At 43.1% G+C, this 15580-nt stretch overlaps 1 protein-coding gene across 1 annotated transcript in view; it reads right to left on the minus strand.

Annotated features, from left to right (window-relative positions):
• TENM4 (teneurin transmembrane protein 4) overlaps window positions 1-15580 on the minus strand; it is a 1214428-nt gene that overhangs the window by 88352 nt on the left and 1110496 nt on the right. Inside the window, 2 exon segments of the mRNA XM_043992715.1 lie at window positions 268-411; window positions 4789-5056. Of these exon segments, the coding sequence (XP_043848650.1) occupies window positions 268-411; window positions 4789-5056 (412 nt within the window).

Below are 15580 nucleotides of genomic sequence, written 5' to 3' on the forward strand. Positions count from 1 at the left end.
TATCTGTCTCTTGTTATTAAACAACCACAACCACCACTGTCACCACCCAAAAAAAACCCTGGCACACCAATCCTTATTATGCCCAATAGATTGTTTTTCTTCATTTAAATCTGCACACATGGAGCTCGCTGTGGAAATGTAGGGTTACAATAAATTATTTGCCAACAGCAGCCTCCTTCCTCAGGTGGAGACTGAATTATTTACAGAGCCCAGTGACCAAGGGCTGGCCCCAGCAGCCTTCACATGGCCTTCTGCTGAGTCACTCACCACTCTGGATGTTGAGGGCATGGTGCTTGTCCAAGGTCCATCCTCCCAGTTTGGAAGCATCAATTTCATAGCCCTGAAGTACTGCGGTCCTCTTCTCCCATAAGATCAAGTCCGGGCAGGATTCGTATTCATACCCGACAGAAACTGGAGGAAGGATGAAAAAATAGAAAGAGAATACAGATGAATAATGAAAAAGCATCCTTGCTTTTAAAAGTGTATGTTTGGCACCCTCAGTGCGAGGAGGTTTATTATGGAAAGAGCTCTGCAGTCAGGATACCTGTCTTCAATCCAACCTTTGACACTTACTGGCTGTTTGCCACTGACCAACTCACACACAACCTCCCTGGTCCTCAGTTTCCTTATTTGTAAAATGAGGGGGCTGGGCTCGATGACCTCTGAGGTCTAGTTCATTATGGGTAGAAGTCACTTCCATTTAAATACCAAGGCTATTAATGTATTATTTTAACAAGATGCTTACATAATATGAAAGAAAGGGTTGTGACCCTAGAGTCCATGTAGACTCCCATGGGACACCTACTTCTGCCACTGAATAGTCACACAAGTGTGGGAAGGTCACGTAACCTGGCTAAGCTTCAGTTTCCTCAAGTGCAAGATGAAGACAATATATTTGTACCACTCGCCTTATGGGGTGGTCGTAACATAGAGTTGAAATGATGATGATAATAATGAAATAATAACAACAATAACAATAAATTAGTGGTGATGATGAGAGTATTTATATGCCAGGCACTGTGCCAAGCACTCTACAAATATTATCTCATTTGATAACCCTGAGAGTAGGTGCTATTGTTATCCCATTTTACAGCTGAGGAAACTGAGGCAAATAAAGATTATGTGCCTTGCCCAGGGTCATACAGCTAATAAGTGCCTGAGGCTGGGTTTGAATTCAGGTCTTCCTGATTCCAGGCCAAGAGCTCTATCTGCTGTACCATCTAGCGACCTAGGTAGGGTAGTAGATAATATAGAATATTACCGAATACCATTCTCTGCTCCAGTTTTTCAGAACAACAGAGAAAGGGGGGTAAGCCAGTGCTGGCCTAATGCATAAGAAAAAGAAGAAACCCAGCAGCACACTGGACAGTACATAGTCTTCTGGAAACGCTGTCAGAGAGGCTTGGTTCTCATCCTGCCTGACACTTATTATCGATGTGAGCCTCAGTTTCCTTATCTGTAAAATGGGGTGGTGTTGAACAGGAAGACTTCTTTTTTTTTTTTTTTAGTGAGGCAATTGGGGTTAAGTGACTTGCCCAGGGTCACACAGCTAGTAAGTGTTAAGTGTCTGAGGCCAGATTTGAACTCAGGTACTCCTGACTCCAGGGCCCGTGCTCTATCCACTGTGCCATCTAGCTGCCCCTGAACAGGAAGACTTCTAAAGTCTCTTACAACTCTAAATCTACGATCCTATCCACAGAAAGATAGGGATAAAAATCTCACAGGACAAGAAGGCAGAGACAGGTTATCATCTGGAGCAACGGAACAAGTCTCTACATTGAGGAGCTCACGGGTCGGCTGAAATGTAGTGCTGGTGGTGGTGGTGGTGGTTGTAGCAGTGAAATGACAGCTAACATTTGTCTAGCTCTTTAAAGTTTGTAAAGCACTTTACAAATGTGAACTCATTGGATCCTTATAACAACCTTGTGACGTAGGTGTGATTATTATCTCCATTTTACAGATGAAGAAACTGAGGCCCAGAGTAATGAAGTGAGTTGCCAGGGGGTTGGTCACACAGCTAAGGAATATCTGAGACAAGTTTCAAACTCAGGTCTTCCTGACTCCAAGTCCACTGTACCACCTCACTGCCTGGTGAGATTTTTTTGCTGTTCTCTTGCTGGCCTCTATACCACTGTCACATCCTGCACTCTCTTCACCTGGTGTTTTCATAAATACCCTCCTTCTTCCCCTTTTCCAATGCCCCTTTATGTGTTATATTTCTCCATTAGAATATAAGCTTCTTGAGGGCAGGCATTGCCTCATTTGATTTTATTTGTATCCTTAGTATTTAGCACAGTGCCGGACAGAAGCACTTAATAAATTCTCTGTGTCTCCTCCATCTGCAATTCTTTCAGCAAATCCTTATATGGCAGGATGGCACAGTGGATAAAGCACTGGCCCTGGATTCAGGAGGACCTGAGTTCAAATTTGGCCTCAGACACTTGACACTTACTAGCTGTGTGACCCTGGGCAAGTCACTTATCCCTCATTGCCCTGAGCAAAAAGAAATCCTTATATGGCATGGTCTCAAGGTCCTTAGCCATCGTGGTTGCTCTCCTCTGGATGCTTTTTCTAGCTGACCAATGTCCTTAAACATGACTAAGCAAAATAATGTGTCCCTCCCTTTCCTTCCCTCTTTCTCTCTTCCTCTTCTCTCTTTCTCTCCATGCAATTTCTCTTAATTTAGAGTTAAGTCAGCCTCCTTCAGGGTTTCATTGTACAGAAGAGGTGGACCAAAGCTCTCAAAGTCTATCCGAGAGGAACATGAGCTCTGCCAGATCCAGGCTAGCTGGAAAGAATTCAAGGATGGGTTTGATGACAGACCACATATTTGGCCTCCGAAGGCCAAGCCAGCAACATTCAAAGAGTTTCATCACCAGAAGGCTGGCAATCAGTGTAAAATGTGAGGAATTAATTGTGATTTGGGGTTTCTATGACCCATTTTTAGTCAAAGATGGGGTCATAGAAACCCCAAATCACAATTAATTCCTTACATCAGGTCATGAATTTTTCAGCTATAGAAATTTCAAAAAGTTCATATTAAGGCATGAAGGGGTTTGCAATTGGTACTGTCTGTGGGATAATCCAAACTGATGAAGTCATGGCTCTCCAAAGAATGTTATTCAGCTCTAAGTTAGATTAGTTATAGGGTTTATCTAGGAGCCCTGAAGTCTCCTTTGAGGTCCAAGATTCAATAATGGTTATTGTAGGAGTAGTGGTGGTGATAGCAGTTGGTATGTTGAAACAGAGCTTTATGGTTACCAGTGATTCTCACATATACTCTAACATTTAATCCTTGATTCCCTCTGAGGTTACCTCCCAATTATACTGTATATAAACTGTATGATGAAGTTATCTGCACATTGTCTCTCCCACTGGAATATATGTTCCTTGAGGGCAGGGACCATATTTTCTTTTTATCTTCAGCACTCAGTATAGTGTCTGGAATACAGTAAGTGCTTAATAAATGTCTGCTGACTGACTGACTGATCCACAGTGGATTTGTGGTACTAGTATTTATAATCCCTCATTTTCCAAATGAGATAGCTGATACTTAAAGAGGTCATGCTGATAGGCCTAGGAAGGGAAACCAGAGCTTCTGAACTCCACTCCACCTTGGGAGTGAACTTCACTCCATACTTCTTACCATTTGTATCTTCTCCCTCCAATTGGCTGGTCCCTCCCAGAACCTCCATTTTAAGGAGGATGCCCAAGTCAGCTACATCTTTATTCTTTTCCAGGCTGTACTCTTGAATCTCCTGGACTTTTTCTACCAGCCTCCATAATAGGTATCTTCACTCCCCCACCCTTCACCTCTCTTGTATGTTTTATTTCTCACCCATTAAAATGTAAGATCCTTGGGGGCAGCTAGGTGGCACAGTGGTTAAAGCACCGGCCCTGGATTCAGGAGTACCTGAATTCAAATCTGGTCTCAGACACTTGACACTTACTAGCTGTGTGACCCTGGGCAAGTCACTTAACCCACATTGCCCAGCAAAAACAAACAAGCAAAAAAGTAAGATCCTTAAACTGTCTTATTTTCTCTTTGTATTTATATTTCCAATTCTAAGAAGAGTTCTTGGTACATACTAAGTGTTTAATAAATGCTTAATGACTTGATCTGACTCTTATCATTACACTTTACTGCCTGAAGTCAAATTGCCAGACATCAGACTGTGAGCTCCTTGAAAGCAGGATTGTCAGGGGCAGCTAGGTGGTGCAGTGGATATAGCACCAGCCCTGGACTCAGGAGGACCTGAGTTCGAATCCAGACTCAGACACTTGACACTTACTAGCCATGTGACCATGGGCAAGTCACTTAACCCTCATTGCCCTGAAAAAAAAATGAATGGAAAGCAGGATTGTCTTTTACCTTTCTTCGTATCCTTAGTACTTAGAAGGATGCCAGTCACATAGTAAGTGCTTAATGAATGTTTGTTGATTGAATGTCTGTTGCTATGTAGTAAAACTGGTTTTTAACAGAAAAATGTGAAAATAATATAAGCTCATAATGCATGAACAAGAGACTCATAAAATCATAGGGGCATAGGGCGTTAGAGTTGGAAGAGACCTTAGAGATCATTTTAGTCCAAATAATTTCTTTTACATACAATCTGTGCGTTTATTATTTATCCCTATTTGACTGATGAAGAAACTGAGGCTCAAAGAGAGGTGACTTGCCCAAGTGAGGTGAGTACTGGAGTGGTGAAGGAGAAGCAAACCAAGGAGGAGGGGCAGGAGACATGCCATATCCTTCAGGCATGAATTTAAGAACACCAGGCAGCTTACCAAAGGCTTCTGAGAGGCCAAAGACCTTCTGGTTGTAGACGTCGGTCTTGTCCCAGATGAAATAGTAGGAGAGGTCCGGGGCGGCAGCGAACCACTTCCTGAAGAGGCGCCCTTCCACAGCGACCATGAGATGGACCTTCATGAGATTGAAGGGGATGGTGGGGTGGGTGAGACTGATCTTCAGGACAGACTTGTAGCCAGGTGTCCGGCTGCTCAGGTAGTTCAACTTCATGCTACAGCCGGAGATGCTGATCTCTTCTTGTAAAGCCTGGAGAACAAAAGGGAAGAAGTATTAAAAGAGAAGAAGAAGAAGTGTAAGAGAGGAGATTATGGAAGCTCTTACAGATAGGGACACAGTGGATAGAGAGCTACACTTGGAGTCAGGGAGATCTGGGTTCAGATCCTACCTTGGGAATTTATTAGCTGTATGATCCCAGGAGAGGCACATAAGATCTTTTAGTCTCAGTTTTCTAATCTATAAAATGGGGGTGGGGGCGGTAATAATAGCAACTACTTCCCAGGGCTATTTTAAGGATCATTTGATACAACAGACATAAAGTAATTAGAAAACCTTAAAGTACTATGTAAAGGCTAGCTATTATCATTGTAGTGATTCTTATTAGTATATTGAATTTAATAAACATTTATTAAATTAACATTTATTGCATGCCAGGCAGTGTGCTAAATGCTGGTAACACAAAAAAGAGGCAAAAGACAGTCCCTGTCCTCAAGGGGCTTACTATTTAGTACCAGTAGTAGTAGTAGTAGTAGTAGTAGCAAAAGTACTAGTTGTAGTAGTAATAATAGTAAGTAGTAGTATATTAGTTTATTGTAGTAGTAATAACAGTAGTAGTAGAAATAGTTGTAGCTGTAGTAAATAGTAATAGTTGTCATAACAGTAGTAGTTATAAGTAGTGGTAAAAGTAATAGTTATAGTAGTAGTAGTAGTTGTAGTAGTAGTAGTTGTAGTAGTAGTAGTAGTGGCGGCAGTGGCAGTGGTAGTAAGTACATAGTAGTAGCAGTAGCAACAGTAGCAGCAGTGGCGGTGGTGACAGTGGTGGCAGTAGTGATAGTAGTAGTAAGTAGTGGTAGTAAGTAGTGGTAGTAAGTAGTAGTAGTAGTAGTAAGTAGTATGAACTAAGCAGCAGAGCAGAGATTTCAACCCCAGGTCTTTTGACTCAATGCTTTAGCTAATGTGTTGGAATAAATGTATACAGACTGTGCTGGCATTTAATATAAAAAACAAAACAAAACAAATCTATATCACTGAAGCCCCACAATGAAAATCTAATTTAGGAGGACCTTAGAAGTTAGTTATTTTCCTTGTCCTGCTCTCTCTCTCTCTTTTTTTTTTTGTCCTGCTTTCTTGATGAGCGTCTCTTGGCTGCCCACTGTATCCAGGCAATAAGCAACTTTCTCCAGGCTGATGCAATCATCTATTAAAGCAGAATTTCCCCCAGTCCCTCCTTGAATAGGCACTTAATTCAGTTGTCTGTGTTTCAAAGGAAATTTCAAAGGATCAGATTTAGAGTTGGAAGTGACCCTGGAAGTCGTTTATTCCAATCTTCTCATTTTACAGAGGAGGAAACTGAGGTCTGATTCATCTACTAAAAACACAGTTGGTTTAGAAATCAGGATACTTGGGTTCAAGTTCTGGGTCTGACACAACTTGCTGGGGGATTCTGAGCTTATCAATTTAACTTCTCAATTTCAGTTTCTCTGTAGAATGAAGACACTTGACTAGTTCTTCTCTAAAGTCTCTGATTCCATGTTGTCAGAATTAACAGTATGTTTGAGATGTAGGCCAAGTAGATCCAGTTCTCTGATCCTATGAGAACTTGCTGGGCACTAACCACAGGGCCAGTGAGAGAGGACAAGTTCGGCCATGGAGATATGGACAATCTACCAGCTAACCGAGTCAAGCATGGCAAGGGGACAGCACAGTGTTAAAGTTAGTCCTGAGGTCTGAAACTATTTAATAGCAACACCATGACCAAATTCTGCAGTATTCTAGCTGTGTGGTACAATGTTACAATGTGTTTTTTGAACTAGATTCTAGTAAAAATAAATATGATCGATGTTGAGACCTTAAAAAAAGAGATTTCCATCAGTTGTTCCAAGATGGAAATTTTACAATAATGTGAGCCTGCCAGCACATGTTTGAGTGACTGAACTTTTGGTGGCTGGCTGCTCTGAGCTCAGTTCTGAGGTTGGGAATGCTAAATCATGGTGGGGCCAATGGAGATGTTGAAAGGATGGTGGTGACCCTTCCCTTGCAGTTAAAGAAGAATCACACCTGCATTCAATTTCATTAAATCACAAACATTTATTAAACAACTACCATGAGCTGGGCACTGGGCTAGGCATGAAAGACAACAAAGAAAAGAAAACAATAATTCCCAAACCAGTCCCTGCCCTCGGGGAATTTATATTTGGGCTTAAGCTCAGCGATTCCAAGTATTACAATGACAGCTGTGCATTCGTAGAGCCAAGGGAGCAGAAATAAAATCTCTCTCATTCTCATCCTAGGTATTCCCCAGTCTTGGCCTGATCGTGAGTGTTCAGAGACCTCCACAAATTGGATCCACTGGAGTTTTCCAGCTTTCGCTTACACTACTCTGTGCTCCAGTCAAATTTACTGTATTAATCACTGTCTCCTACTTGTTGGGTGGGTCACTTCATCTCTCTAGGACTCTGTTTCCCCCTTGTAAAATGAAGGGCTTCTTCTAGATGAGATTAGGATCCTAGACTTTTGACTTTGTCTCTGTGGACTCTCAAGGAGTCTGGGGATAAATTTCAGGGTGGCAGGGACCAGTATTTGAACTTGGATGAAAAAAAAAATTACATGTTTATTTATTTTTATTAATTTCTAGCTGAAATTTAGCATGCCCTTCAATGACCTGAAAATATGATTCTGAGAAAGGGTCCATAGGTTTTACTAGACGGCCTGGGTGGGTGGGGAGCACAACACACAAAAAGATGAAAAAACCCTCTACTAGATGATCTATCTCTCAGGGCTTCCAGAGCTATGATCTTATATCCTTCATTTCCTGCCTCCATGTTTTTGTTATGCCTGGGTCACCTCCAACACCATCTACTGACATCCAATTCATCTTTTTTAGGTTTGGCTGGAACTCTTGTCTCCTTTATGGCATCTTAACGTGATCCCCCTAGTTGGATGTGATGTTTTCCTCTATCTGATCTCTAATTCTTTTATGCACTTATTCATTCATTTATTCACTCATTCATTCATTGGGCAAGTGAGCCACTTACCCAACCTGAGCCTCAGTTTTTCTGTCTGTAAAGTAGGGATAACATTCATTGCTCTCCTGAACTTGGGATTACTGTGAGAGAAGCACACTGTAAACAGTAAAAAAACTACATTACTGTTGTTCAGTCATTCCAGTTATGCCTGACGCTTTGTGGAGCCATTCAGGGTTTTCTTGGCAAAGATACTGGACTGGTTTGCATTTCCTTCTCCAGCTCAGTGGACAGATGAGGTGGAGGCATCCAGGTGGTGCAGTGGACAGAACACTGGCCCTGAAGCTGGGATGGCTTGAGTTCAAATATCACCTTACTAGCTGTATGACCCTGGGCAAGTCAGTTAACCCCAATTGCCTTAAAACATCTGTGGCCATCTTTAGTTGTCCTGATATGTATTTTGCCACCAGACCCAGATGGCACTGGAGGAGAGAGTGGGATTGGTGACCTTGCAGAGCCCTGCCTGATTTAAATCCAATTAATTTCAAGTCATGACATCATGACATGGAGGACAAGCAACAACCACAGATGAGGAAACTAAGGCAAATAGGGTTAAGTGACTTGCTCAGGGTCACACAGCTAGATTTGAACTCAGGTCTTTCTGACTCCAGGCCCAGCACTCTATTCACTGTGCCACCTAGCTAAACAAAGCACTACATAAACGTGAGCAATGATTATGATTGTTATTGCGAGGGAATGACTTCCTCATCCCTGGCTATCTTCAAGCAGAAGAAAGGCAGATATGTGCTTTCCTGGAGAAGTGGCAGGAATCAATCATATTATTATCAATGATTATCATTCCCCAAACATGTACTAAGCACTTACTGTCTACAAAGCTCCTGTGCTAGGGGGAGCTAAACGTATGAAACAAGATACAGTCCTTGCCTTGGAAGAGACCACAGTCTGGTGGAGGAAAATACAATCTTATTCTAATCTGTATGACCGACACACAGGGTGAGGGACTGTGTTAATCATAGCTCACCTTTCTATTGTGCTACATGTCTTTTATACAAGACTTACCACACAACAATCCTGTGAGGTAAGCAGTGAAGAGATATTCTCATCTCATAAATGAGGGAGCTGAGGCTCAGGTAAATGAATAATGACGATGACGACGATGATGATGATGGCTACTATTTATATAGCACACTGTGCTAAGCACTTTACAAATATTATCTCATTGGATCCTCAGAGGTGGGTGCTATTATTATCTTCATTTTACAGCTAAGGAAACTGAGGCAAACAGGTGAAGTGACTTGCTCAGGGTTACACAGCTAGTAAGTGTTTGAGGCTACATTTGAACTCAGGTCTCCCTGACTCCAGGTCCAGTGCTCTACCCACTGCACTACCTCGATGCTCTAACTTGCCCATAGTTACCTGACAGCTGATAAGAAACAGAGCCAATACTCAAACCCAGGAATTTCCTACTTTGAGTTTCTGGGTTGCTAGGTGGCACACTGGATACAGTGACAGGTCTGGAGTCAGGAAGATCTGAGTTCAGATCTAGCTGTGTGACCCTGGACAAGTCACTTAACCCTGTCTGCCTCAGTTTCCTCATCTGTAAAGTGAACTGGAGGAGGAAATGGCAAACTGCTCTAGTATCTCTGCCAAGAAAACCTCAAATAGGGTCACAAAGAGTCAGAGAAGACTGAAAAACAACTAATGGACAACAACATGAAGTCTCTGCTCAGGATCCCTGGGCTTCATATATAGTAGGAACTTAATAAAGACTGTTTGAATGAACAGACTAAAGTCAAAGCAACACTGCCAAGTGCCAGTTATTCCAAGCAGCCGGAGGTTTGACAGCTGGGTGAGCCACTGTGGAAGAGCACCATCCCATTGCTCTCATAAATATTTACTTTCTCTAATGTACCCTTTTCAATTTACATCTCTTGGTGCTTGCAAAGGGTGAGAAACGACAGGATTGGGAAAACCCCGGAATTTATTTTCATATATTTTATAAGCCTAGCAACGAGTGATGGTAAGGGAGGGGTCCGGGTAGCCACCGGCTGGTTAGCTGTGTAGGGGGCTGGCAGTGGGGGGAGAAGAGGGTGGGCACTCTTTGGAGCTGGATGTCCCAACCACTGGGAAAAGGCAGGCTGGTGTCAAGGCTGCCTGAGTATTCCTGGAGGTAGTAGATTCGTGTCTGGGTAACAAATTTACTGTTCCCTGGCATGATCTGTCTCTATGGACTCCCATCTCCAGAGAAAGGTCAGCCTGGTAGTACAGACTAGGAAGAGGTATGTGCTGAATACTCTAAATGGGAGGGAGGTTGGAACCTGGGGGGACTCCATGGATTTCAAAATGGCTCCTTTCTGCTCTGGGGCGCTGTCATGTGGATCAATGCGACATGGGGCATACAGAGAAATGTGTTTGCTTAGTGGGGCATAAAACAGACACGCATAAATGTGGAAAGGCAATGCTCTGAGAACTTGGGCAATCCATTAACATGCATGTTGTCAAGGGGTTGATTCGGTAGGTTAGAGGAGGCCGAGGCAGATTTCTCGTTAGGCTCCTGCTCCTTCGCTCCCCGTGCCCCCCAGGTTGTCGTGCCTGCCATTTGAATCAGGGTTGGGGACAGGAGAGCTCTAAGAAGAAGAATGAGTCTGAGGTTTGCAGGATGAAGGAATTTTGATTTCTGGCCAATTCTCGAATATCTTTGAGAAGTCAGGGAATGTCTTAACTAAACTTTGTGCCTCCCCCAGCACAATTAAGATTCCAATTAAATGGAATCTTCTCCAATGATTTCCTTTCAAAGCTCCCTACTTGGGGCAAGGAAGTTCCCACTTCCCATACAATTTTCAGATCAAGAGCAAGACAGAGAATCACAAAATTTCCACAATAATAGAATATCAGAATCAGGATAATAATAACTCATGCTTTAACATTTGTAAATCACTTTCTATTCATATAACTTTGAAACAGCCCTGAGAAGTGGATGTTACAGCTGATCTTAGTCTCATTGTATAGATGAGCTCTGTCCATCGTTGTGCAAGTAGTTGAGAGTCTCAGGCAAGATTCAAACTGGGACTCCTTGTTGTCATGTCCAGAGTTCAACCCCCTCCATCACGCTGCCTGCCGGGGGATCTCAGAGATTGCTGAGGCCAACCTGTGCTCAAGAATCCTGTCTCTATCTCCTCTACCTGGACACCTAATGACAGAGTAGCCATTATTTCTCTAGGTAGGTGATGCTACTTTTGGGTAGCTTTAATTTGGGGGATTAAAAATATGCATCAAGTGTAAATCTAAAGTCCCTTTATAACTTCAGCTCTTCCCCTAGTGTCAAACAGAAGGAGGCTGGTTCTTGCTTTTTCTTTTTTTTTTTTTCGGGGCAATGAGGGTTAAGTGACTTCCCCAGGATCACACAGCTAGTAAGTGTCGAGTGTCTGAGGTCAGATTTGAATTCAGGTACTCCTGATTCCAGAGCTGGTTCTTTTTCCATACGATAAGCCTTCAAACCTGAAAAGAATTATGATGTTCCCCCTAAGTTCTGAGGACCAATATCCCCAGTTCCTTACATAGCATGGTCCCAGGGATATGCTGGAGCCACCTCCTATGGGCTTTCAACAACTAACTGTTAAATTTTCATTGTGAGGGTTTACTTCTTTGAAATTGGCAAATGCTTTATATCAGGGCTTGATTTATTGTTTTATTGATTGTCTAGACTTAAGAAAGTGGTGGGAGAAAATTTTAATAATGAAGATCAAACTACAGAGTGTTATGACTATACTCCTCCTGAAAGCTAGTTATTAAATATTTACTAGCACACCCCTTCATGGTCGCCAAAGCCCCACAGCATCCTGGTTCCCCAACTCTGGACGTTCATCATAACCAATATTCTTCCTAAAATGTGGCTCCCATAATTGAATATGATCCTCCAGGTGTGGTGTGAGCAAAGCGGTGCCTCTCTTAATGCAGCCTAAGTTTGTGAATTAGCTCTTCTGGGCTGCGACGGCACACCTTTGACTTACACTGGGCTTGTAGTCCACTGAACCCCCAGATCTTCTCCTCACGACTCAGAGAAACTTTAGACCATAGTGTTTCCTCACAGATGATCTTCCCTCCCTCCTCTGCTGGGCACTGGTGCTATGTCCTGAATTTATCGAGGACAGAGGTTTCTAGCCTTCCTTTGAGGAAAAGAGCCTTTTCCTTTTCCGAGGCCTTGGGAATGCTCAGGATGGGGTTGGGGAGAAGTCCTCAAATCCCAGAACCTCCAAAGACATTCCATCTCATCCCCTACCTGAGGCACTATACCACCCATCCAATCTCTGCTTGAGAAACAATAGAGGATGTAGAAAAGGGCCTTGGATTTGGAGTCAGGGGACTTGGGGCCAAAGCCCACCTCTGCAACTTACTGCAGGGAAGGCACGTATCCTTTTTTGTATCTTTATTTTTCAGTCACATCTCTTTCTTTTTTCTTTTCTTCTTTTTTCTTTCTTTGTTTCTTTCTTTCTGGCAACGAGGGTTAAGTGACTTGCCCAGGGTCACACAGGTAGTAACTGTCAAGTGTTTGAGGCCAAATTTGAACTCGGGTCCTCCTGAATGCAGGGCCAGTGCCTTATCCACTGTACCACCTAGCTGCCCCCAGTCACCTCTCTTTCAGCCTTAGCCCCCTGCTCTTAAACAAAGGAATGGGAAGGAAGATCCCCTCCTCCTCAGAATCCTGGGACCTCACTCTTGCCTGAGGCAGCCTGCCTCGGTTTTGGATAGTTCTGATCCTGACGAGTTTCCTCCTCCTGCTGAGCTGAGAATGGCCTTGGCTTGGATTCTGCCCTCTGGTGCCAAGCAGGATAAGTCTATGCTTTCCATGTGACAAATGCTTCAAATATTAGAAGACAGCAATCATGTCTTTCTCCAAGTCCTTTCTTCTAAAGGCAAAACGTTCCGATTCCTCCGAAGCGGCTCTTGTAGGACATGGCTTGCAACCATCCTCCTTATTTCCCATTACTCTCCCTAATGCATAATGCATTCTGTATTCCAGCCAAGCCGGCTTACTTGTTGTTTCCCTACAAATGACATTCTCCTGCCTTTGTAACTTTGCACGGGCAGCTCTTCCCTTGCCCTCCGTGCCTGGATGCTCTCTGGCTTCGCTGCCACCTTTTAGCATCCCTGGCTAGATCCAAGGCTCGGCTCAGCTCAAGTGTCCTTGCCAACAAGAGACCTTTCCAGATTTCCCTAACCATTGGCACTCAAGCTCCACCCAGATGACTGGGTATTCATTTATCTGTGCTCATTGTTGTTTCCTCTGAGTAGGATATAAGCTTTTTGATGGCAGCGATTGCTTGCAATCTTGCCTTTGTATCCCTAGGACCTAGCACAGTGCTTGGCACATACAGTAAGTACTTAATAAATGCTTATTAAATTGAATTGCGGTCTCACCATCCCACTTCTCCCACTTTGGGAATATAATACACTAGAGGGGGAATCTTACCACCTCAGAAGAAGCAGCTAGTGGCCCAGTAGATAGAGTCCTAGGCCTGGAAGATATGAGTTTAAATCTAACACTTCTTAGTTGTATAACCTCACACCTTTACTAGCTGTGAGACCCTGGGAAAGTCACTTAACTTCTGTTTGCCTCAGTTTCTTCAACTGTGAAATGGGGATAAGAATAGCACCTGTCTCTCAGGGTTGTTGTGAGGATCAAATGAACTAATATTTATAAAATGCTTAGCATAGTGTGTGGCACATAGTAGATACCATATAAATGCTTATTTACTTCTCTTTTCTGTTTTCAAAAAGCTCAGATTGTTCTTCCTTAAACTCACCTAAGATGTGCCAGTCTGTAATTTCCACCTATTGCTTTCAATGAAGATGTCCTTCCCCCACTTCTGACTTTGTTCAGGTACTTACTGTCACGACTCAAACAGAATCAGGCATTTCATCCTTACAGAACACTCCCTTGGGTGCTATTGCCAGCATCAGGCTCTGTTTTATCAGGTTGTTCTTGGAAGAGTGGGGAGAGCATCCTATAGCGGTAGCTCCTGTTGGTTGCTCAGGTGCCTGCCACCTGTGAGCCCAGGGCGGTAAGAGGCTCTTTGGGATTGTAGGATTACAGCACTATAGTTTTAGAGCTAGAAGGAATCTGAGGGATCAACAAGTCCCACCCCCTCATCTTATTGCATTACTACCCTGAGAAATCTCCATCTTGGGACTTTTTCCTTCTCTAGCTCATTTTACAAATGAGGAAACTGAAGCAAACAGGGTTAAGTGACTTGCCCAGGGACACACAATTAGCAAGTATCTGAGGCCAGATTTGAATTCAGGTCTTCCTAACTCAAGGCAGAGTGTTCTATCCACTCTGCTACCTAGCTAGCCCTTTGTTCCAGCTCTAACACTTCACATTCTTAGTGTCCTCTGAATTCTACGACTCTGTGATTCTTTGATGTGGGAGAATCATTAAAGCAATGGCAAGGGGGATCCAGGTGGATGTCACATGGACTCTACGGTTACCACAAGAACATTTAAAAAAGTGGACTAAAACTCAATATGAGTTAGTTATGTGGCGTGGTATCAAAAAATCTGATGATATCTTGGGCTGCATCAGGTGGCAGGGCTGTCAGGAATAAGAGGTCCCTCTGTGCTCTGCCTTGGTCAGAGGGCCTTGTTCGGCTTTGGATGCCACACTGATAAGCTAAAGAGTATGCGAGGGAGAGCAGCTAGGACGATGAAGGGTCTAGAGTCTGCACCATACAAAGGTATGGATGAAGGAACTGGGGGCAGTGGGATATTTGCCTTGAAGAAGAAAAGACTCAGGAGAAACATGATATCTGTGTTCAAGTACTTGAAAGTATTTGAAAGGCTACTCCTGACAGCAGAACCAGAAAATAAAGGAAGAAATGACAAAGAGACAATTTCAGGCTTGATGTTAGGAAAAGCTTCATAATAATTAGAACCGTACCTAACTGGAACAGGCTACCTGGAGAGGTAGCGAGTTCCCCTTTGAAGACCTTAGAGGTCTTCAAAAACAAGGGTATGTTAGAAGGGGGATTCCTTTTGGGTATGTGTTGGATTAGAGGGTTGATGAGGCTCCTTCTAACCCTAAAACACTTAGATTCTGTGGGTCAAAAGTTCCTGGGAGGAAAAGCAGGCCAGGGTAAATGACCCCTTCTGTGGCCAAAACAAATTGAAAATATGACGATTAGTGTAGATGGTCACTAGGGTCCTATGAAAATGATGAGAGCAGCAGTACATAATCGCTAAGATCTTTTGTGTAGCTGTGGGGTAACCTCTCTAGGTCTCAGATTCCTCACCTGTAAAAGAAGGGGAGATGGACCAGATGACCTCTAATGTCCCTTCCAACTTTAAATATATGATTTATAATTATATCACACCATCTGACTCTAATATTTTATGTTTTCTGTCTAAACATGTTATGTGCTCAACTCCTTTACATTCCTAGTTTTGTATGTGCTAACATTCTAGGTTCCAGGTCTCTTCCAGGTCTCCCATTCAATGAGTCTAAGAAAACGAGGGATTAGAGTAGATAATCTCTGAAGTCACCCCTCCTCTAACATTCTATGCTACCATGATC

This window comes from Dromiciops gliroides, chromosome 3, assembly GCF_019393635.1.
Source record: "Dromiciops gliroides isolate mDroGli1 chromosome 3, mDroGli1.pri, whole genome shotgun sequence".
In the NCBI taxonomy this organism is placed as follows: Eukaryota; Metazoa; Chordata; class Mammalia; order Microbiotheria; family Microbiotheriidae; genus Dromiciops; species Dromiciops gliroides.